Source organism: Panthera onca, chromosome B3, assembly GCF_046562875.1.
Source record: "Panthera onca isolate mPanOnc1 chromosome B3, mPanOnc1 haplotype 2, whole genome shotgun sequence".
Taxonomy (NCBI): Eukaryota; Metazoa; Chordata; class Mammalia; order Carnivora; family Felidae; genus Panthera; species Panthera onca.
Window position 1 is genome coordinate 137,706,400 of NC_138344.1, and position 22,384 is coordinate 137,728,783.

At 56.5% G+C, this 22,384-nt stretch overlaps 1 protein-coding gene across 3 annotated transcripts in view; it reads left to right on the forward strand.

Moving 5' to 3' along the window:
- Positions 1-900: 900 nt before the first annotated feature.
- Positions 901-22,384, forward strand: part of TUNAR (transmembrane neural differentiation associated intracellular calcium regulator) — a 48,469-nt gene continuing 26,985 nt past the window's right edge. The window contains exons 1-3 of one of the 3 annotated variants that reach the window (XM_081795988.1): positions 901-1,549; positions 1,818-2,159; positions 10,410-10,575. Coding sequence is in view for 1 of the 3 variants with exons in the window: in XM_060620687.3 (XP_060476670.1) it covers positions 2,148-2,159 (12 nt within the window). In the remaining 2 variants the exon portion in view is untranslated. Of the gene's footprint in view, positions 1,550-1,817; positions 2,160-2,403; positions 2,523-10,409; positions 10,576-22,384 lie in introns of those variants that run through there. The other 2 variants (XM_060620687.3, XM_081795989.1) reach the window with 2 other exon arrangements.

A 22,384-nucleotide genomic window follows, 5' to 3' on the forward strand; every position in this document is an offset into this window, starting at 1 on the left:
TTGTTCTAGGGTAGGTAGGCTCCCCCTCGTCCGCCGCAGGGACCATCCCCTGCTTCTTTCTCCCCACAGCCATCCCAGACAGGAAGAGAGGAGAGCAGGGTGGGAAAGGGCCATGGCCTTGGTCCTGTGGGTGACCTGGCAGGTGGTTGCTATTCTCAGGTGTTAAAGAGGGGGCGGTGGTGGGGTATTGAGTTCCTGGGAACCAGGAAGCCTGGGTTCTGGGCCCAGCTCTGCTTTGAAGCACCCAGTGGATTTGGGCAAGTTACCTCTCTCATCTGTAAAAGCAGGGGTCCCTGCTGCTAGCATATGTTTCGTATGTCATAGCACCATTTCCTGGGTGCTGGGGTGTATTTTGGTGAGGTTCCACAGGCTCAAGAGACAGGCTGCAAACCTTCCAGCAAACACATGCTGAGCACATTCATGGAACACCTTAGATGCTAGTACTTAGCTAAGACTTTGGGGGACAAGCACTTCGTTTTAGTGAAGATGTTAAATAACTTAAGGAGCATCATACAACTGAAAGGGCCTGAATGTGAACCCCAGTCTAAGAGGCCCCCAATGCAGAAAAGGAAAGTCCCCTGACGAGGCGGGCAAGGAGACAGGGGAGATGAGGTGGGGCCAGGGAGGGGAGGTGGTGGCGGAGGTTTGATCACCACGTAGCTGCCCGCGACCTCCTGTTCTCGGAAGGTAGGAGGAGCTCAGAGCAGGGAGCAGAGCGACCTGTACTTCCATGATGAGAGACAGTCATTGCAGGGAGCAGAATGTCCAGGAAGGAGGGAGGGAGACCAAGGAAGGGGGAGGCTCCTCCTTCACTCGCGTCCTCAGGTCCCATGTACGCCACGTGGGTGGGAGCGTGTCACACACACCCACGCGCCCACAGCCACACTCGCCGCGCTCCCGCCCGGGCCAGGCCCATCTCGGCGAGCCTGTGGGCGCCGGGCCTCAGCCGGCCACGCCGCCGCCACCTGCTGCTGCGTCCCCGGTGAGGGGGAAGGAGCATCTCCGTGCCTCCCCCATCCGCTTCCCGCCCGGCGCCGGCCCCCACCGGCCCCCACCGGCCCCGGCCAGGCTGAGGCCACGTCTTCCCCGGGGCCCCCTCTCCAGCGCTGAGGGGGAGGCGGTGGGAGGGAGGAGCTCCGGCCGCAGCCGCCCGCCCTCCCCTCCCCTACGCTCCCCCTCCCCTCCCTTCCCTTCGGCTGCCGCAGCCCGGTTCGTGGCGCGCGTCAGCTTGGGCTCCCCGGAGCGAGTCGCTAGGTAACGGGGCTGGCTCCGCAGACCCGCGGCCGGGGAAGCCCGCGCGCGCCGTCAGCAGCCGCGCCGCGGGGCGCGGGCGGGGACGCACGGACCCTCCCGCATCCCGGCCGCAGACCCCGACTCGCCCGCGGCCCCCCTCCCAGGATGCCTTAACCGGCGCGGATCGCCACCGCCCAGGTGCCCCTCCCTCGCAGGGACCCCGACGCCGCCGGCCCCCTCCTCCTTCCCAGCCGGTGCGCACCGCTCTGCGCGCGGCCGGGTGGGCGCCCCACCGCCGCGGTCACCGTCGCCGCCGGTAAGCTGGGTTCGGAGGCCGGGGCTGGGGCGGGGAGGGAGTGGGGGTGGGCGCGCGCGGAGCCCGGCAGCTCCCGCCACCGCGGCCGCGGCCCGGCCATGTGCTAAAGTTTCTGGGGCTCGGCGCCCCGCCGGGCGCACAGCGCAGGGCGCAGCGGCACGGTGGGTGGGGCGGCGCGGTCCTGCCGGGGGCGCCGGCCCCGGCGGGGTGCAGCTCTGCGCGCTCTCACGCTCTCTTTCTCTCTTTCCCTCCGCGCTGCCTCCCCGAGATCCTCCCGCCGAGCCCCTGCGCGGGGCATGAGGAGCCCCGGGGCGCCGCCCGGAGACGACCCGGCTGCGCGCACACCTCGCCAGCGGCGGACGGGGACATGAGCGGCGCGCGCGGGGTCCGGCGCCCGGCGGCCAGCCCCAGCCGGCGGCGGCCAGCGGGTCAGCGCTGCCCGGGAGAATGAGGCAGGAGCCCGCGGCAGCCTCCTCCTTCTTCTCCTCTTCCTCCTCCTCCTCCTCCTCCTCTTCGCCTTCCTTCGGCTCCGGCGCCTCGGGCCCGGGCCGGGCTGTGGCTCTGCTGCGTGCCCCGCGCGCCCCCCGCCCGCCTCCGGATGCGCTGCTCGGTAAGCCAGGCCCTCCGCCTCGGGAACAAAGCCCTTTCCGGCCGGGAGGCCGCCTCTGAGCCCCCTTCCCGGCCCCCACCGATAGCCTGGAAGCCAGCGGGGCTTCCGATGGAACCCCTCCATTTCCTCCACCCTCAAACCTTGCCCGGGAGGCTGAACAGCCCTGGCGCCTTCGAGACGCGGGGCTTTCCTCTGCCATCGGGGAGGCAGATGCGGGCTTGTCACGCAGGCGGGAGACCTGTTTGGTCCAGATAAGGATATATGCATCTTGGTTCAGACTCATCGGTGGTGGGGGGAGACTCATCGGTGGAGGGAGACGACTCCTATCTAGTGACTACGTAATGGGTGTCCAAGCCGAGCTGGGTAAGTCGGTTCCCCTTCTTCCATGGCTCAGATTTGGAAACTGAGGCCCAGAGAGGTTGAATGACTTAATCAAGGTCACAGGGCCAGCATGTGAGAGACCAGGATTGGAAACCGGCTTCTCCACCAAGCTGATCCCTTTCGTAGCAAACACACTCTTGTCCCAGTTCTGCTACCTGCCTCTTTCTGGAATCATTTGCATGTGTGTGGAAATACTTGTGCCAGTGAGTATCTGCTCTGGTGAAATACATTGCCGGTAGCCTGTCATTTTTGTCCATTCCTCCCTCACGTGGCTGCTAGCCCCTAATGTGAATTGCAGGCGGAAGGTTACTTCCCTTAGTTAAAAGGGGGGGAGGATAAAAATGTTCCCCGGGGTGCTGTCTCTTCTGCAGTCCTGTGTCTCCCAGGCCTCTTCAAGGATGCCAAGGGCAGTATTTGGTTCCTCTCCTGAGCCCCTTTCGGGCTGTGCCTGCCTGCACATGCTCAGCCTCAGAAGCCGTGACCTAAACCTTTCTGTGGGGTGAGGGCTGATCAAGGCTCCCCGCCCCTGGTTGTGTAAGTCTTGGAGATGGTTATTTAACAGGCGCTGGGGCTGATCCCAGATGGCCACCGTTCAGGAACTGACCCTGTCAGAAATTTTATCCTGGCTCATGCTTGCCAACCCTCCCTTTCAGCAGAACTTCGCACTTTCTAGCCTAGAAGAAAAGGGGATGGGGGGGTTTACGGTAGACATGGGGCTCTCTCTGCTTGTCCCCAGTTGTCAGGCTTGCAGCTTTTCACTGTTTGCTTAAGTGCACTTAGGTCGATCCTGGAGGGGGAAGCCACATGGAATCCTTTGGTGCTGGTCTGAGCGGCTTAGTTAATCGATTGAGTGTCTAGGCATTAGGCTTGGTTGTCATGACATGGACAGTGTTCGTGTCAGGGCAGGGAAAGCCCTTAGCAGCGGGGAACCTCAGTTTCCCGATTCCCAGAGTCCGACTGGACGACCTCTCCGTTCCTTTCCAACTAAACAATTCTGTGAGCGGGAGGAGAGCGGGTTACTGGCCTGAGCCAGGGTGTGTGAGCTCATCAGCCACATGCATTTGGACTGATAGTTCTGCACTGAATAGGCTGTTGATCTCCAGGAAGAGGACACGGTTATATTAGTGATGGGTGCAGTCTATCCCTAAGCAGGGGTTGAAGTGGGGACCCACGAGATTCGGGGTCCACCCGAAAGAAGGGAAGGTTGAGCAGTGCTTTGGTGGATTATTTATTGGTCTAAAGCATGGCGGCTGTAAAATGTCCCAAGGTGCCAGATTGAGGTTATGGGAGAGGTTAGGCTTTTCGTTGGGAGAAATGACATTGGCCCCTACGAACTGATGAAATACAGTGCGTCAATTAGATGTCCAGCCGGCCAGAAAGTGGCAAGCTGGTGAGCCTGCCCTCCAGAAAGAATGCATCATAGTTGCATAGGTAAAGCTTTTTTAGCCTAAACAATTAGTCATGTAAATAAAGTGATGTTTAGATCCCCCCCCCCATTGTTTGCTGGTTATATTAGTGATGGGTGCAGTCTATCCTTAAGCAGGGACACAGAGGGACTGTGACAAAAGAAGGTGGGTCACAGGGATGTTGAGACCCTGACTTATTCTTCGCCTGTTGTAGCTAAATCCGTCAACTTGACCTATGGGCCCTTAATGGGGTTGTCATAGGTCTTTTAAAGAGGTGGATTAACGGTCCTTTAAAGTGTTACTGACTCCCCAGTGAAATGGGCATGTGTCTCACCTTTTCCCCAGAAACTAAGCTCCCAGGTTTCGGGACTTTGAAATTCACAAAACCAGAGCAAAGCTTTCATTGCGACATGCTCATAGCTCATAGGGCCTGCGAACAGCTAATAAAGCATCTCCTGTGGGCGTATCAGTCCCAGCATTGTGTGCTTTGGCTCCTCATGGCTAACTGGTGAGGCTTTGAATAAAAATGAATGCAGAGAAACAGTCTTCGTTGAGTTACTTTTGAAAATGCTAATGTAATTACGAAAGAACAGTTTTTACACCGTGGAATCTGAAACCACAGTACTCACAGTAAAACAGTACTCCCGTTCCTGATAATTTAGTTTATAATTTGTCGGTTCTTTCCTGTTTTCTTTTGCTCCCCATCTCTAGCATGAAAATGTACAATGAGGAATAAATTCTCTCTTTTCAGTTTTGGGTTTGTCTCGAACCTACCTCTTTTTGGAAGAGCTCTAAAACTGAGCTCATGCACACCATACATCTAGTGGCCTCATGTGCAGATATGTTTTGGGTGCCTTCGATTTCTTTTGGGATGACGGGACAGGTGTGTGTCCCAAATGCATAATAACAACGAGGCTTTCCCTTGTTGGCATCCCGTCTCTGAACCGGGATCTAGACCCTGAAGTCTTGCTCGGAGCTGACATGCCCAGCATCCTGAGAACTCAGTTCAAGTGCCAGAGATTTCCTACAACATTAGGGATGGACAGAGGTATCTATGGGAGACACAGATGAAAGGAACATCCCCAGAGTCAAGGAAACACGGGATTTGTTCCTGACTCTGTTGTTCATTGGCTCTGTGACTTTGGACATATTCTTCCTGTTCTCTAGGCCTCAGTTCAGGCACCTGCAGCGAGTATGTATGTTTCCGTGCATGTGTGTGCATGTGTGTGCATGCGTGTGTGTGTGTGTGTGTGTGTTAGTAGGAGGTGATCTCTCCTACTCTAAGCTTGAAGAGTCCTCGGATTGGGATGCAGCCGGTTATTAATAGCTCCGGAATGCTCTGTACTTTAAGGTTACGTAACATCTTCAATTAGACATCCATATAAACAGTAAGGAGAACCGGTCATTATAAAACATGCCGTTTATCACCCTAAGTGGGGACCCTGCTCTGAATGTGTGATGATGGGACTTTCATCCTAAAGGTGATTATGCCAACTCTCCGATCCGGGTTCCTTGCAGGGTAGCGTCTTGGTGCACGTCTGAAAAGCCTAGAGTGAGCCGTGACCCTCTCCAGGGTCCATGTGGCAGGAGGCGTGGGAGCCTTTGTATACTCTGGGTCGTTGGGGGAGGAAGAATATGTCGTTCTGTCTGTGTAACTTGAAGTCCTGGGGACTCGGAGCTTCTGCCTCCGTCTCAGGCCGTTCCTGGAAGGTAGGGAGGGGAAGTGTGTAATTACTGTTTGCAGTTGTTTTGAAAATGGAAAGTACTTTAATTAGAGCCTTGAACTCAGCTGAAGCTGAAAAAGTGGTGAGAAGTTCGTGGATTTGGCAGTGGTATTTTTGCCGGGTTCTCTGAGAGGGTTTCCTTGCAACCCTGGAAGTCACTGCCGTCTGAGGTCGGCTTTCCGGACAAAGCCGCAGTGACCGGCAGATACAGAGGGTACGGGAGGAGACAGGAGACGGTGGGGAAGGGATCCAGCAGTCCTTAAACACGTTGTCTTCTGTAGACGCCACCAACCTCCCGTTCCAGATGAGGAACCCGGGGCTCGAGAGTCACCGGGAACGTGTTGCTCAGACCCGCGCAGTTAGTGAATGGCAGAACCGGGGAGGATTTCAAATTAAGTCACCCGTGCCACACCTCATTTCTGCTGTCACTGCAGTGTGCCTGGCAACCAAACTGGGTCCTTCATTCCAAATTTCTAAATAACACCATGGCACCGAGAAAGCGTCTAGGCGATTTGATGTGGGTGACCTGGGCGGGGGGGGGTCGGGTGGGGGGTGATTTTCCTGCAGAGATTTCTGAATTCACCGGCATTTTTGTTAGGACGTTGGATTTCTTGTCCCTCTGTGCCTGATGTATTAGATTCCGAAGATATTCAGAAATAAGCCAAGTGCCACCCAAAAAGGGTTAGTATTGGTAGTCCTTCAGGGGAGGCTAAAATAACCCCTCGAGATCCCGTGTCACCCTGGGGTTCTGGGGGAAGTGATCACAAGCCGGCACGTGGGACATTTCGGAAGGCGTTGCTAGCCTGCACCCCTTAAAAGGGCTTCAGAATCAAAGTTATGTAACAGGCTTTCCAAAGGAGCCTGACTGCTTCTCCAAGTTGCCACACGGGTTAATCCTCCCGAAAGAACAAGCCAGAAGGAAATAGGAGGAAAGGATACCAGAATTTCAAGGTTCACCTGCAGCTTTTAAGAACTTCCAGGAAGTTGGGGGAAATGCAGGTTTTGAAGAACTTTTCGAGCCACTGAATAGAGATGCCATCATAACAGGCTTTTCGAGCGGCTGGCGGAAGTCAACGCACATTCCTAGAGCCGCTGCTGTTCTTTGCTGATAGGCCAGCGGATCTGGATGAGTGTCATCCATACCCAGGATGGGAGGTTCCAGACACACGATGTACGGACAGCTAGGGAGTCACTGAAGTCACCTGGCTTCACATCCTAGTAACCACACCCAGGCTACTTTTTTTCCACCGCAGCTTAACATCCTTCCAGCCCTGATGCTGGCCTTGCCTGTGTCATGCGAGTGACCTCTTAACAAACAGGACCCTCCCTCTACCTCCCCTGGATTACTAAACTGCTTATCTGTCAAGAGCTTCAAGTTTCGTGAGAGGTGATTAACGAGAAAAAGGAGACCCAATGTGTTGCAAATCTCCACTGTGATTCACCTGTCATCTGTAAGATACCCAAACCTCTCTGCAGCCAGCACAATTTTTTGATTCGGTGATTTAGAAATAGCATTGCATGGCCCCCATGAGACCCATAGAGTCGGTACCTCTTGCCCCCAAACCTTGAGAGAACAGATGCCCAGGGTTTTCAGCTCTGGGCCAGATTTCTAGTACGTACAGCTATTAAATGGCAGAAAACACAAAAGCAGCCATGCAGAGGCATCGGGGGATAAGGCAGGAGGGCACGGAAGTCTGTGACTTATTTATTGTTTTCTTTTTTATTAAAAAAATTTTTTTAAGTTTATTTGTATTTAATTTTTTGAGAGAGAGAGAGAAAGAGCAAGCGAGGGAGGGCAGAGAGAGAGAGAGAGGGAGACAGAATCCCAAGCAGGCTCTGTGCTGCCCGTGCAGAGCCAGATGAGGGGCTCGAACTCCCTAACTGTGAAATCATGACCTGAACCGAAGTCACGAGTCGGGTGCTTAACCGACTGAGGCACCCAGGCGCCCCTGAGGTCTGCGACTTTTGCTCTGTGATTACGAGGAACAGAATTTAGAACGTGGTCGTGGAAATGGTGGAATGTCCATCTACAGCACCAAGGATCCTAGAATAAATTCACTAAAGAATTTCAGATGTTTTCCTGCTGTCTGTCTGTGGCTTAGGACGAGCACAGATGGCAGGGGCACCTTTACGCAGGGGTAGAGCCTGTACCTTCACAAACCCTCCTGGTGGGCACAGAGTGGTGGGTCTTGGTAATTTGCCAGGCTACGTGCTTCTGTGATTGTTACTGAACTTTGAATCACAGGGTCAGTGATGGTGTTTAGAGGGTCGCAGCCTTCCCAGTTGGCTCAGTTTCTTAATGATCTGTGATGAGCTGATATATGCCGCACTCAGTATTCTGCAGCAGAAAAGCAAATAAGGAATGTCTAGGGCCTTGTGGTTTTTCGGTCACCCCAGGTTTTCAGCCTCTCTCTGCTAACGTAGATCCCGACCAACACGCTGCTTCATTCTGCCACAGGTTACATTGTTTCAGTTCATAGTGGCCTTGACGTGACCGCCAGAGGATTCTCTATTGCTTTTAATTCAGAAAGTGGATGATAACGACAATCATCTTCTTTTTAATCATCAGCATTGACAAGTCTCTTATTTTTAAATAGAATGAATGTGTCTTGGGAACCTAACGCACACGCTGAAAATGATTTATGAACGCACACAGTGCCGTTAACGTGCTGAGAGGGCTTTATTGAATAACTTCTAAAAAAAGTAAGCCTGGCTTTGCGACGTGAAAATCTAATGGCAGAAATGGAAGTCGGGACCCTGGATTCTCCACCCAGAAGGCAGGAGTGGAACAGCACACTTGATTTCTAAAAGGAAACGTTGAGACTCTCCTTGGTCGGTGTTATTGACAAGATCAGTGTCGCCTTGGTCCTGAAATTCCCTGTAGATGCTGATGCAAGGGCCGGTTGTCCTCAGGCCCTCCCCACGACATGGCTGTGGAGTTTGAGAGCTGTGCTGTCCCTCTGGCCGGGCCTGGCACCGTCTCCTCCCATCGGCGGGCCCGCCTCTGGTTCTGCCCGAGCCCTGGGATGGCACCCCATCCTCCCCACCCCCCGCTCTTCAGCAGTCCATTCAAAATCTGGGAGACTTGGCTATGGCAGCAGAATACACGCTCTCCCTGGGGGGTAGTCAGGGGCCTGTCCATCGGGCCGCCTTCTGTCTGTCTCACCTGGGCGCCTGGGGACGAGCCTCTGCCCCACTCTGTTCCTCCCTTGGCTTCCCAGGCTGTCGTGCGAGGACGGGGCCATGCAGGGTTTTTCCCCAGTGGGTTTGGGGGACCACCTCCATGCACACCCCCGGGAGCTTACTAAAGTACGGGTGCCCCAGCCCTGTTGCAGACCTGTTGAATCAGAACCAGAATCTGTGTTTTTAACACCCTCCAAGTAATTCTTGTCTCAGCCACAGCGAAATTCTAGACCCGCTGGTTGTCACGGCTGGCTGATCACTAATGGCCTTTCCTGCTGCAAAGTCCTCAGACTGTGGCACCCCCTCCCGTGCTGGCCACTCTCCTCAGCTTCACCCAGGCCACCCTCCTGTCTCCTCGCCACCCTTTCTGCTTCCCCTCTGCCCTCCACAGTTTGTTTTCCAGCGGGGCCCCAGGCTCATGACTGCCTTCTGTTCAGAGCTCTCCATTACTCGCTGTGTCCCCGAGGGCGGTGGCCAGTGACTTTGGGAAGGTCCCGGGCCCTGCACCAGCTGGCCCTGGGTCTGACTGCCTCTCCTGCCTCCTGGCCTTCGCTTCTGCCCTGCTAGCCACACTGGTTTCTGTGTCGTTCCTAAAACCGCACAGCTCACTCTGCGAGAGCCCTCAGGGGCCGGGGACTGACGAGGCGGGGTGTTCGGAGGGTGGGGAATAGCCCTGAGGAGCTGCCATTTTCTGCCCCACCACTACTGTGTAAACCCATGAGATCGATACGCTTAAGCTCACTGGGACAGATCTCAAAGGCCTTCCCCCAGAGTACAAGTGGTTTCAGGAGCAGCCCTTTAACTGGGCACCGTATTTTAGGATGACTCATCACCAGACGGGGTTATCAAAGTGGGCCTAGAAATCTCTTTCCGACGAAGTTTCTAGAAATAGGCTAGATTTCCCTCCTCCCCCACCTCGGGCTGGAAAGTTCCCTCAGCGGCCACCGATCCCAATGATCCTGCCATCCCTCTTCCCCTTCCTTCCACAAACACTCCCAGAACACCTAGAGCTACCTCCAGGCTCCGTTCTAGGCCCTGTGAAGCTCCAGAGAGACGCGAGTTCTAGAGGAGCAGAGCTGGCTTGGTTTCCTCTCTGACTCCTGCTCTGGCCTTCCTACGGATGAAACAGTGAGGCCTAGACAGTATTCCTCCGGCCTTTATCTTCTCCCACCAGAGAAGACGAGCCGTGGGCTGTGGGTGAAGAGTGGCTCTCCTGGGGCCTGGGGGAAGCACAGCAAACCGGACCCAGAAATATCGATGGCGTAGTGAGTAGGAGGGAGAGATGGACCGTCTTGTAACATTTGCCTCCGAGGCCAGCTGAGTGCCTAACTGGGTGGAGACACACGAGCTACGAGGAGTCTTGCGGGCGGGATTTTGTGGTCAGTACGAGGCACTAGTTTGGGTCCTCTTGAAGCCTACAGCCTACCCAGCAGTGCATCAACACGGAGAAGGCCACGAAAACTTCGGACCCTTCCGGGCCCTGCCTGCCCACGGTAGACGCTTCTCGAATCTTCTACGAGGGGGAGTTTTCACGTGCAGCTTTGGTCCTCTTGCAGATTCCTGCTCTGTGTATGCTGACCAGGCCTTTACGGAGAGTCCCCACAGGCGGGAGGATGACGGTAGACAAGGTGTTCCTTGCCTTCAGCTGACCCCGAGACCGTCGGGAACCGTGTCGTGTAACCACCTGTAGCTCCTTAGAGTGGTCGGCGCGCCTGAGCAGAGGTGGGAAAGATGGGTTTGGACGGAGGAGGTTGGGGGCACCTGACCTCGAGAGATGAGTGGCAGTTCGCCAAGCCATTGCCATTCGCGGCGAGGCGGAAGGGCATTCGGGGAGGGGAAGCAGGAGCAGACGTTGCAGACGCTGGACCGCTGGGGGTGGGTGAACCAGGGGTGGCGGAGGGCTGTAGCGTCGGGCGCGGAAGCAGGTGTATCAGTCCCAGCCTGGTGGGCGTGGGCCTGAAACGCCAGGATAAGGAGCGTTCCGTATCTCCTAAGTGATGGGGAGCCACGGGAGGTGTTTGAGTGAGGGTGTGGGTTTTAAAAAGCCAGCTGGTGGTCCTGTTTCACGCTCCCTCCGTAACTTGCACATCATAGTGAAGACACGTGAAATGTTCGGGAAGACGTGCTGTGTGGATGTAAGCGTGACTGTCTGGGCTGTGACCTCCAGGCCGTTTTCTCGATTGCACCGTGTCCACTGGTCTGTATTTATTGAGCGATTCTCCAGGCCCCTGCTGCCCAGACCCCAGCTTCAGCGACCCTGCTGGGGCTCGGAGGGAAGGTGAGGGAGCCGCTGGCTCAGGCACTCGCTGCCCAGCCATCGTGGATTCTGGCCAACAGGAAATGGAGCGGGCAGTGTCCCAGCCTGATTCACCGGGCCATGGGTCTCCCTGCGCCTCTGCAGAAGCGTTCAGGCTGCTCCTGGCCTAAAAATAATGCTCCCGGACCTACATCCACAGCTGAGAGGATCCAGGGCGGACATTCGCCGGCCAGCTTCCCGGAGCTTCCCCCAGCGACGGGCTCGATGGGCGGGAAAGGGAGTCAGTGTCAGTAACTGAAGCGTGTGCCGCTGGGTGCCGCGACCATTTGCTGTGAAGTCCTCGTGCTCGGCAGGGCGGTGATGGGCGCAGACCCGGCGGGGCAGAGGGGACGCGGGGAAGAAGGTTCCAGGGGTCACTAGGCTTACCTCACCCGTCTTGGCCTCCGCCTTCTCATTGCTAAGGGGAGGAGAGAGAGAGGGAGAGAGAGAGAGCAAGCGTGTTCCACAGGCCAGTGGGTAAATTTTTAGCTGTTTCTGGGGAGTGTGGCCCTGGCAAAGGGCCTTCCTTGGGACAGGCCGACTGCCAAATCATGTCAAGGGCAGAGCATCCCGGGCAGTTTGAAGAGCTGCCGTGTGCTAGAGAGTTCAGTGCCCCGGAACGTGGGCCCAGGAAGGAATGCAACTCCACCCTCCCGTTGGCCCTATTTATAGGTCAGCACACCGAGGTCCAGAGACAAGAGGCTGCTGGCCCAAGGTTGCACAGTGGGCTTGTAGCCCAGCGGGACAGCAGATCATTCTGGAGTCAGCCATGATCTCTGAGGCTGGCCAGCGCCCAGTGTTGGCAGGCATCCACGTGGCCACGGACAGTTTGTACTCGCGCCGCCTTGCCACCAACCGGGCACGGAGGACGTGGCTCTCTCCTTGTTCCTGTGCCTTTTGTCTGGGAAGCCAGGGCGAGAGCCAAGGTCCTGGGCAGTCAGAGTCGGAGGGGGCTGGGCATGACATCTGTATCTCTGGCCGTTTCTCCACTTCTTTGGTTTCTGAGGCTGGTGTGGATGTTTAATGCAGGAAGAGAGCAAAACTGGAGCGCATCGGGACGCCTGGGGGGCTCAGTCAGTTAAGCGTCTGACTCTTTATTTCGGCTCAGGTCATGATCTCACGGTTCATGGGTTCGAGCCCCGCATCGGGCCACGTGCGGGCAGTGCGGAGCCTGCTTGGGATTCTCTCTGTCTCTCCCTCTTTCTCTGCCCCTCCCCTGCTCACGCACGCTCACTTTCTCGAAACAAATAAGTAAACGTGAAAAAATACTGGGACACCTGGGTGGCTCAGTCGGTTGAGCATCCAGCTTCCGCTTGGGTCTTGATCTCGAAGTTCGTGAGTTTGAGCCCCATGCTGGGGTCTGTGCTGACAGCTCAGAGCCTGGAGCCTGCTTCAGATTCCCCCCCCCCCCACACACACACAAATAAATAAACATTTAAAAAATTAGAAAAAATATATTGGGGCGGTGGGGGGCACCTGGGTGGCTCAGTCGGTTAAGTGTCTGACTTCAGGTCAGGTCATGATCTCGCAGTCTGTGGGTTCGAGCCCTGCGTTGGGCTGTGTGCTGACTGCTCAGAGCCTGGAACCTGCTTCAGATTCTGTGTCTCCCTCTCTCTCTCTCTCTCTCTCTGCCTCTCCCATTTGTGCTCTCTCTCTCTCAAAAAAAAAAAAAAAAAAATTGGAGCAAATTCGAACAGTTCTCAGGATCTGGTCATGGAAGCAAAGGAGGATGAGGTCCCTGGAGCTCTGAGTATCACAAACAGCCCCATCAAATGTCCCGGGAAAGCCGGTCACACTGGCTCAGAGCTCCTCGACGTACCTGGGTGTGGCACAAAGCGCCCTGTGGCATCACTGTCCGTGTCTGTCTCCTCGAAGCTGTGTGCTCCCCTGCCCTCCCCTCCCCCCAGCGCCGGGCACAGAGTTGGCTCAGCACCAGGAGCTGCTGCAGACCTCTTGGTGGCTGAGCGAGGGGTGCAGGGTGGGAAGGGACTTGTCCGACGCCAGCCCAGCCGAGCCTCGGGAGCTCCCCGGCTCTCCTGGCTGCTTCTCGCCTTATCAAGTAGCTTCTCCCAGGTGCCAGAGAAGCTGCCGGCTGACTCCGAAACAGTAAAACCTTCAAGGCTTTATTAGGTAGAAATATACGTGCGGTTCCCGTTCATAAAATGCGTCTGTCACGGCCCTGCCGACTGTGGACGGATTGTTTGCAGACCTTCCCAGGTTATCACCCCCACACTTAGTAAACACACGCGTTAGGCGAATAATCTTGGGAGGCCTGCACGTTACTGCAGCTTGGGAAGGAAGGGGCCCGCCTGCTGGCACATTTCATAGATGCGGCTACCTTATTTACTGTCGATGCGAGAGGGGACCGGAGCCTTAGCGGGTGCCAAGCGTGTGGGAACCAGGCAGGCAGGGGCTGAGGAAGAAAGACGAAGACGTGTTTAGCGTCTGACCTCCGCCCCTCTTGTTTTTCTGGTCGTGGACCTAGCACCTCCCAGATAGGAATGACAGTTCTTCGGCGAGATTGTGATCACGGTCACGGCCGCTGCCGGGAGCGCGCATGTTGCATCTGAGGCTGTTCTCAGGGTCGGACTGTGGAGCATCTAACGCCCCGTGGGATTCCTGGACAATTGGCGTTGGTCTTTCCGAGCCCTTGTTTCTCTTCCGTGCAGTGGCCATGATGATAACAGTGAATGATAATCAGAGCGTTTCTATCCTCGGGGCTTCCTCTGGGTGGAGACCCTGTGCTAAATAAGGACTTTGCGGGGACCGTTTCATTTCATCGGAGCAACGGCTCGATAAAGTAGTTGCTTTTACGGTTCCCATTTTACAGACAAGGAAACCAAGGTTTAGAGAGCGTTGCCTGCTGCACACGAAATGCTTCCAGATCGCAGCTTCAAACATGAGCCCTCTTTATTTTGCCCACGAGTCCAGGGCTGCCTGGGCTCCGGTCGGTGGTTCTGGCTGGAGGCCTCCCATGAGATTGCATTCAGACCGTGGCTGGGGCTGGAATCATCTCGAAGCCTTCCTCGCTCACACGTTGGCACCCAGGCTGGGAAGATGCACACGGCCTGGGGACATGGGGAGGCTCCTCGGATCTCTGTGTGGTCTTTCCAGCACGGCTGGCCCGGCGAGCCCGGATTCCTACATCGTGACACAGGCTTCAGTGTGAGTTTCAGGAAAGAGCCAGCTGGGGGGGAGGGGGGGGTCTGTCTGTACCTCCTCGTATGGCCCTGGCTCAGAAACCACACAGTGTCACTTCTGGCATATACCCTGCTCCTTAGAAGCAAGTTCCTGAGGCTCCCACGTTGGAGGCATTTGGATTCTGTCTTTTGATGGGGGGGGGAGCGTTGGGGTATTTGCAGTGCGTGCTAAGCCAGGGTAGCACAGGGTAGACGATGGGCAGTAGAGTGTGACCCCGGCAGTCATAGCACATCCTGTCACCCTCAGGCATTTATAAACAGTGACCACCTTGCCCCGTAGGAAGCCCCCACACCTTTCCCGTTCGCCTGTCAGGCATCCCCCCTGAAGAAGCAAGCAGAGCTGTGTAAGAGCGTCTGCTCCTGTGGTTCAAAGAGGTGCAGGTACAGACCCTGCTGCGGTCTCCCTCGCCTCACCTCCCCCCTGCGTCTGACTCCTGATTTCAGCTCAGGTCATGATCTCGCGGTTCCTGAGATCAAGCCCCAAGTCAGGCTGTACCCTGACCGTGTGGAGCCTGCCTGGGATTCTCTCTGTCTCTCTCTGTCTCTCTCTCTCTTCCTCCTCCCCTGTCTACCTCCCCCTCCTTGTCAGTCCTCCTCCCCTGCACTACCTAGTTCTTCATTCCCCGTGTCGCAGGCCACTCACCTCTCCTGGACTGTGAACTCCAGGCTCTTGTCTGTGTCCCTTGGGCTGGTACCCACACTGGGCACAGAGCATCCCCGCTGCCCCTGGGCCTCTTTTCTCTCCTGGCCCTTCCCTGGGGGTGGACCCTCCTTATGAGAAGGGACTTCAGCAGAGGCTGCCCCGCCCTAAGCCTTCGAGCAGTCACCCCCTCTGGCTTCTGGCTTGTCTCTGGAACCCCTCACTTCATTTTTCCCTGAAAGCTTGAGAGAGGAGGCTTCTTCCCCCGCCCTCCCCGCCCAGGCTGCTGCTGGCGCGTGTGGGGTGGCAAGAATCAGACACCCCCGGCCAGCTTGTAATCGCCCTCTCATCCATCTAGAAGCTTCATCGAGCACCTGCTCTGTGTCAACAGGACCTCTTGGGTCTCTGTCCTCCTGGAGCTTAGAAGGGCACAAAAACAGAAAGATCAACACATGCATTTGATAAGCGATGGGAGATTTGTAATCAGGAATCAGCATTTCACGGAAGCCAAAAGCGAGCGGGGCAGCCTGGCTTCACAGAGGAGAAACGGTCACAGGACGATCTGCAGCAGCGGCCGGGACACCTTCTTTCCTGTCCGTCTGGAATGCCACGTCCCACCACCTGGCGGTGCCCACCCCCACCCCCACCCACCCCCGGCCGTCTCTTCCTGCTCCTTGGAGCACATGGCCGAATAACGCCCACTCCAAAGCGGCAGCCTCAGCCCTGCAACCGTATGACCGACCTCCCAACTCGCTCCTTCTGCCAGGGCCCGGATTCCCAGGAGGGGAACCTAGTGGCCTGGAGGGGGTGCGGGGTGGGGGGGGGGGGCTCCTCTCGTCTAAACAGCAGGTGCCGTCACGTGGCTGCGGAGCCGGCTGGCGCAGAGGCAGGTGGGACGGTTCCCCAGGAAGGGCGTGCCCGGAGAGGGGGGAGGGGGGAGGCGGGGGAGAAAGATGGGGCAACGTCACAACACCCTGCCTCAAAACCGCTTCACTGCGGGGTCGTACTTGCCGGCCTTTTGATGGACAGAGGCGAGGAAGTTTGTTTAATCGAAGACTTGCGCGAGACTGCCAGACTTGAAGTCGCCCCGTGTTCCCACCACGGTGCAATAAATCATAAGAAAAATAGGGCGGCACCTGGTCGGCTCAGTCGGCAGAGCGCGTGACTCTCGATCTCTAGGTTGTGAGTTCGAGCCCCACGTTGGGTATGGAGATTACTTAAAAATCAAATCTCAAAAAAAAAAAAATAGGAAGAGCCTCATGCTAGAATTTTCGAATTTTTAATCAATTCATTTGATTAATTTTAACTCATTAGCCAATCAGCGTGCATGGTTCTTGGTGTTTTCATTTTGCCAAGTGCTTCGAAGACTTTGGTCGTAGACCTGAGGTGGTCTGGGGACCCACGGGCATTAAGGTGTCTGCAGAGGTGACTTAGCCGTAACAGCAGCACACTTTGAGCGGCGGGAAGGGCTGACACGTGCCAGCCCTGGGCTCCGAGCCTGACGTTCAGTCCTGAGTCTCTACAGGACACTGTGGCTGCTTGCACCTTGTAAGACGGACGTGACGTGGCTCAGGGAGGTCACCTGTCTCGTCCAAGGTGCACAGCCAGTGAGAACAGGAGTGAGATTTGATTCCAGGTTGTTGACTGCTCAAAAAAGGGTCCTTTTAGATGAGGGAGATGGGTGGAGTCCCCTCATTTAGAGCAAAGGCAAGCTGTGATGTGGGGGTGCTCATGGCAGAATGCACCAGCTGTTCAGAGACGTAAGGTGTGGGGGGGGGGGGGAAGGGGGAGGGGCTCGGGAAATTTCCCCGAAGAGGTGTTGGCTTAGGCAGGCCTGGAACAAGACAGAGGCATCCGGGCCGGGGACGGCCACAGAGGCACGGACACGTGCTCGGAGCGAGCGTAGAGAGCCCAGACCGGACTTTCCTATCAGGGCAGAGCAGGGTTGGGCTACGAGGAAGCCACATGATGCAGGCTGGGATTTGGAAGGGCAGCCCTATCACAACGTGGAGATTGAACCAACATTTACGAATCAGAAATCTGTGCTGGCAAACACTTTGAAGAGAGCAAATGTTTGGTGAATGCAGATGCACTCAAATCGACTGATTTCCGAAAACGCGTTCCCGTTTGGAAGGTCCCACGTCTGTGCCGTCTGTGGAGCTTGAGTGGAGCCCTGTCTGTTACCACCTCCCGGGCTCCAAAGACACCACCAGCGTGGGTGGGGGTGGGGGGTGGGGGTGACCTCGAGAGTGGACTTCACGTTGATTCCTTTCTCCGAGAAAACACTGGCTTTTAGAGTTAACTCCTGTCCTCTTCCGCAAGTGTCCCCTGACTCCCATGGTCAGTTTTCTGTCTGAAGCCCTATCACGGGCACAGTCAAGTTCAGCAACTCTGGGTAAGTGGGGCAGGGCTTAATGGCCCGAAATGACAGATGAGGCTGCCTTGGGAACGGGCCCAGGGTCACACAGGTGGGGCAGGAAAATGGACCAGGGTCTCTCTGCTGCCAGGTCTTAACCCCGGAGGACTTCGTCCCCTGTCATTACGCAGGACGTGTGCAGGGGGGAGGGATTTTCCACTCTCAGCTCTCTGGTGTCATGTGCCCTTGCCGAGTGCTTCTTCCTTGGGCTGCATTCACAGAGCCACAAGCTCCGTGGCTTGAAACAACAGAAGCGTCCTCTCCGGCTGTTCTGGGGGCCACAAGTCCGACATCAAGGTGCTGGCCCCTTCTGAAGGTTCTAGAAGGAACCTGTTTCATGCCTCTTCCTGGTTTCCGGAGGCTGCCAGCAATTTCTTGGCGCTCCTGGGCTTGTGGCTGCACCCCTATAATCTACACCGCCCCCCCACCTTCACGTGGGAAGATGTCTCCCTGTGTGTCTGTGTGCCTGCCTCTGTACAAACCTCCCTTTCCTTCCTCTTGCAAAGACACCACCCATTGGATGTAGGGCGCGCCCTAATCCAGTACAACCTTTTCTTAACTCGATCACATCTGCAAAGATCCTATCTCCGTATGAGGTCACAGGTCCCAGCGGTTAGGACTTGGGCATAGCTCTTGAGGAGACACAATTCACACCGAGAGACTGCGCCGGGGCGGGCCCCCCGTGGACCACGCCCTCAACCAGAAGGTTCTGTGAGCATTAGTTCTATCAGCCCATGGGGGGGTCTCGCCCGTCCCCTGCTCAGGCTGCCTTGGCACATGCCCCCCACTGGGCTCCTGTGTCCTCTGGCCCCTCTGCTGAGATGGCCGTGAAGTCAGCTGCTGCCGGCTTCGAGCTCATGGGGGCGGGTCGTGCTGCTTTGGCATCTGTTTGGGATGCTGCCCACGGAGGGGCAAGTAGGCGGTGGCTTGGGCACATTGCGTGTTCTGGGGAGCAGGGCCACCCCCGGCTGGATAATAGCATCCTCCCTCAGGGCTTCTGACCGCACCTGGCACATTATTCCGCCAGGTATCATTCCGACCTCGGGGCGGCCAAGGGACAGCCGAGTCTGGGAAGATGGGGCAGAGCTTAGACGTTTGGGCGGTCTGGTTCCTCTCCCCCCTGCAGACCGCATTCCTCTCTAGGGCAGGGATGTCTGGCCATCTCTTGTCTTCGCTCCAGCACGGTTTCAGACACGTGGCAACTGCCCCGTGTTTTCGGATTTGGTCACCATGTGGCAGGCCTGCAGTGACTGTGGGAAAATGTTCTCACCGCAGGAGCCCAGAGGGAGGGAAACAGGCACCCTCTCGAGAGTTGTGCTAGGGGGTCTTCTGCCAAGGGCGGGAGGAGACGGGGGGGGGGGGGGAGGGGGGAGGCGGCAGTGGAAGGGGTGGGATGCGGTGCAGGAGCTTGGGCAGGGGCAGTCTGTCATGCAGGTAGCACAGAAGCCACCTTTGCAAGGTTAGGTTCAGAGGATGGGGATTCAGGGTCTCGGCAGACGAGGTTCTGGGGCACCGTGGGTGGGCACGGCTCCAGCAGATCTGAAAATATCAACTGCCTGGCCCTTTCAGGAGACTTTTGTTGCCAAGAAGAATCTGGAGTGGCTCAGAGCCTGCAGAGAAGGGGCCGTCCTGCACAAACTCCCTACACAAATCTTTGAGGACACAGATCTGCCCTCTTCCGTGAGGGACCCTGATTTCCCAAGCTGCCTGAATGCTCCCCGAAGGCTGGTCCGGGGCAGGTGGGGGGGGCGCTTCCGAAAGACCAACAGGACGCCCCCAGCTGCCCCAGAGATGCAGAGCAGGGGTGCAGTTAAGACGATGAGAAGACGCTCTCGTTGCCTGAGGCATCGCGCTTGAGCACCGGAATTCTGGGAGCGTTTGGAAAATGCTGAGGCCTGGGCCCCCTCGCTTTGCATTATGGTTCAGCTGGTCTCAGATGGGGCCTGGGCACCGATACTTTTAAAAGCTCCCCACTGACACTGCTCAGGGCTGGCCCGTCGGTCGCACCACTGGGCCCATGTGCCTCCTTGCTGGGCCTGGCTCATCGTTGGAAGAGGGCGCAAGGCGTGGCCTTATGCACATGGTGCCTGTGGTGGGTCTAACGCCGCGCCTTGCACACAGACGCCCTCGCCACTCTTGATCCCAAGTAGGAAGCTGATTTTGCCATATGTTGAGGGTGTTTGAGGGAAATGGGCCTCCTCTTGGAGAACCCAGTGCCATTTTGTCATCGTCTCCCGTGCACAGTTCCTGTTAACAAGCCGCATCTGAACAAGGGGTTGGGGACCTCTAAACGAATTAGACGCATTAGACAAAGTCGTGCCCTGTTTGGAGCCCCGTGTGCTTGCTCCCCCCCCTCCCGCCACCCCGTCTCAACCCAGGGCGGCAGGAGAGCAGGGGAGGGAGAGCGGTGTTCCAGCCCCTCGAGGGACGGGTGCGAGGCAGACGGGGACCAGGCGTGCAGGCCACGGGCGGCAGTCGTGATCACGGAGACATTTTTTTTTTTTTTTTTTTACCTTGGTGTAAACCGTTTTCAGTCGGCCTCGAGAGGAGATTTGGAATCAAGCCAGTGACCTTCTGCAGGTGCTGAGCTGTGGGTCTGTGGATTATTCGGTTTTTACATTAAAAAAAAAAAAAAATCCCTAAGGCCATGCCAGAAAGAACAAGCCTCTCACGATTGACCTGCTTCTCTCTGCACCGTTGTCAGCTTCAGGACCTCTTCAGAGAGGGGCTGCCGGCCCCTCAGGGAGCCTCGGGTGGCCCTGGCATGAGGTGCAGCCAGGGCGCAGGTGTAGTTAAGGCAGAGGACGGCCAGAGGACCCAGGCGCCCAGGCATCCTCATTCGGGGCGGTGTGGGGTGCCGTGTGGCGTCCCCTTTAGGCGGACTGCCCGACCACGTGCAGCCGTGCCGAGCTGCAACGTGGATCAGGAACGCTGTCCCCTCTCTGGGAGTCGGGTCAGACAGCAGCGTCTCTAGAGATTCCTGGCAAATGCTGGCAGCCAGCCAGGTATGTGCGGGGAGCGCAGAACCAGCCCTGAAAGCAGGCGCGGGTCAGAGGAGGCTTCCTGGAGGAGGGGACCTCTGAGCTGTGTCTCCAGGAGGGAGTAGCAGTCAGCCCCCTGCAGGAGGACAGTCCGGGCGGGAGCAAGGGCTCTGTGTCTTCACCTGGAAGAGAGGCACAGAGGCGGGATGCTGAGCCCGGGGTGAGAAAGACAGATTTGCATGCGGGTTTGCTTTGGTGGGAGACGGGCTGGGACCCCAGTCAGGCTGAGCGTCCAGAGAACTCGGTTCCAGCCAAGTGCGAGCGTGTGCCTGCATTCGGTGCGTGTGCACACGCGTGTGTGTAGGGGTCCGGGTGGAGGGCTGTTGTAGGATGAAGCGAGCCAAAATCCAGGCAGCGGGGTGGTCAAGTCAGCTAGTCCGTGTGACTTACAGGGTGGCTCCCAGTACATGATCGTGCGAGGTCCCGGGGCCCAGTGACCCGCCCCCCCGGGTCATGGTTCCCTAAACCTCACGTTTTTACAAAGTGAGAATTATCGTCTGCATTCACCAATGATTTAGAATCCTCACGAGGTCCCATCAGGGGCTCAACCGAGCCTCTGATCTGACCTCAGTGACACCACTTCTGTGCCCCAAACCTTCCACCTGCTGTTTGCTCCTCTGGACCACTTCTCTGCTTCTGCTCCTCGTTCACATCTTAACTCAGCCTCCCGTTCTCCCTGCCCTCGGCCCCGCCCACCACGGGTTGTCCCTCTGGGCAGCTCTCCTGCAGATTTCTCGCTTCCAGAAGTAGCCATGCAAAGTGGCCTTGTCCTTGCCAAGTTCCTTGCAAGGCGGCCACGAGCTTCGTGCACTTAGCATGGTACCTGGCCCCGGACAGGTGTTTAGTAAAGTATTCGTTACATAAATCAATGAATTGTTGAGAAGGCCACAGGTCTGTGGGGTTAAGAAATGTTCCCAAGGTCACATGGCCAGCAAGTGGCAGAGCTGGCCTTGAACCTTCTGTGGCTCCACACCTGTGGGCTTTGGGGAGCACACCCAGCCTCCGCTGCCCTCGCCAACCCGAACAGTTCTGTGGCCAACGGGGGGAGAAAAGGGGCTCAGAGACTGGTCTCATGGAGGGAGGGCACTGGATGAGCCAGGTACAGTGTCAGGGCCCGGTTTGGGCTTTGTGGGGAAACTAAGGCAGAGGTCCAAAATAGGCGTTGGGCTGGTCCAGCTAACTGGGGAAGTATGCCGGCCTTACTCTGGGCCCAAGGTTCCTTCCAGCCCCACCTCCCAGGATGAGGTACCTCCTCCCCTGTTTGGCTCAGAATAAAGCTGGGACTTCTGGGAAAGGCCTGGGGGAGTCCAGAGTCAAGCCAGGAGCTGCACCGCGCCCTCCGGCCTCCATTCTGAGCCTCAGTTGTTCCTCTCTTCACGGAGACATAGAGCCTCTGCAAGCATTTGCTTTCCCCTGCACAATAATGTAAGCAACAGAGAAGCAGTCTGAATTTGCTGGCAAGTAGTTTTTAAAAAGTGCCCAGCATCCCCAAAAGGTGTATCCAGACATGTTTTCCGTTTGCAAAACCAAAAGTAATAATAATAATACTCGGTCATGTCCGTGTAAGGCAGCGGTAGAGACCTCTACAGTTTGCAAACACTTGGCTAGTGCAGAGAGCAGAATCTCTTTCCAGGCTCTCTCTGGGAAGCCTTCCTCACCAAAGCTCCCCTCCCATATGCTGTACCCTGCTTAGCAGTCTCTAAAATAGTCGTCATACTTTATGTCCTGATTCAAGTTCACTTTTACATACATTTCTTTAAATCGCTCTGTGTGGCATATCTTTTTATGCAACGTTTAAAGTTCTTCTCCAATCAGTGTTTGCACATTGTAAGGCAGGGGTAGGCGTAATAAAATACCTGATATATTTTGAGTGCTTACTTTGTGCCAGGCACTGCCCCGTGGATATTACTCATATGAATGCGTTTAATCCTTAGTGCA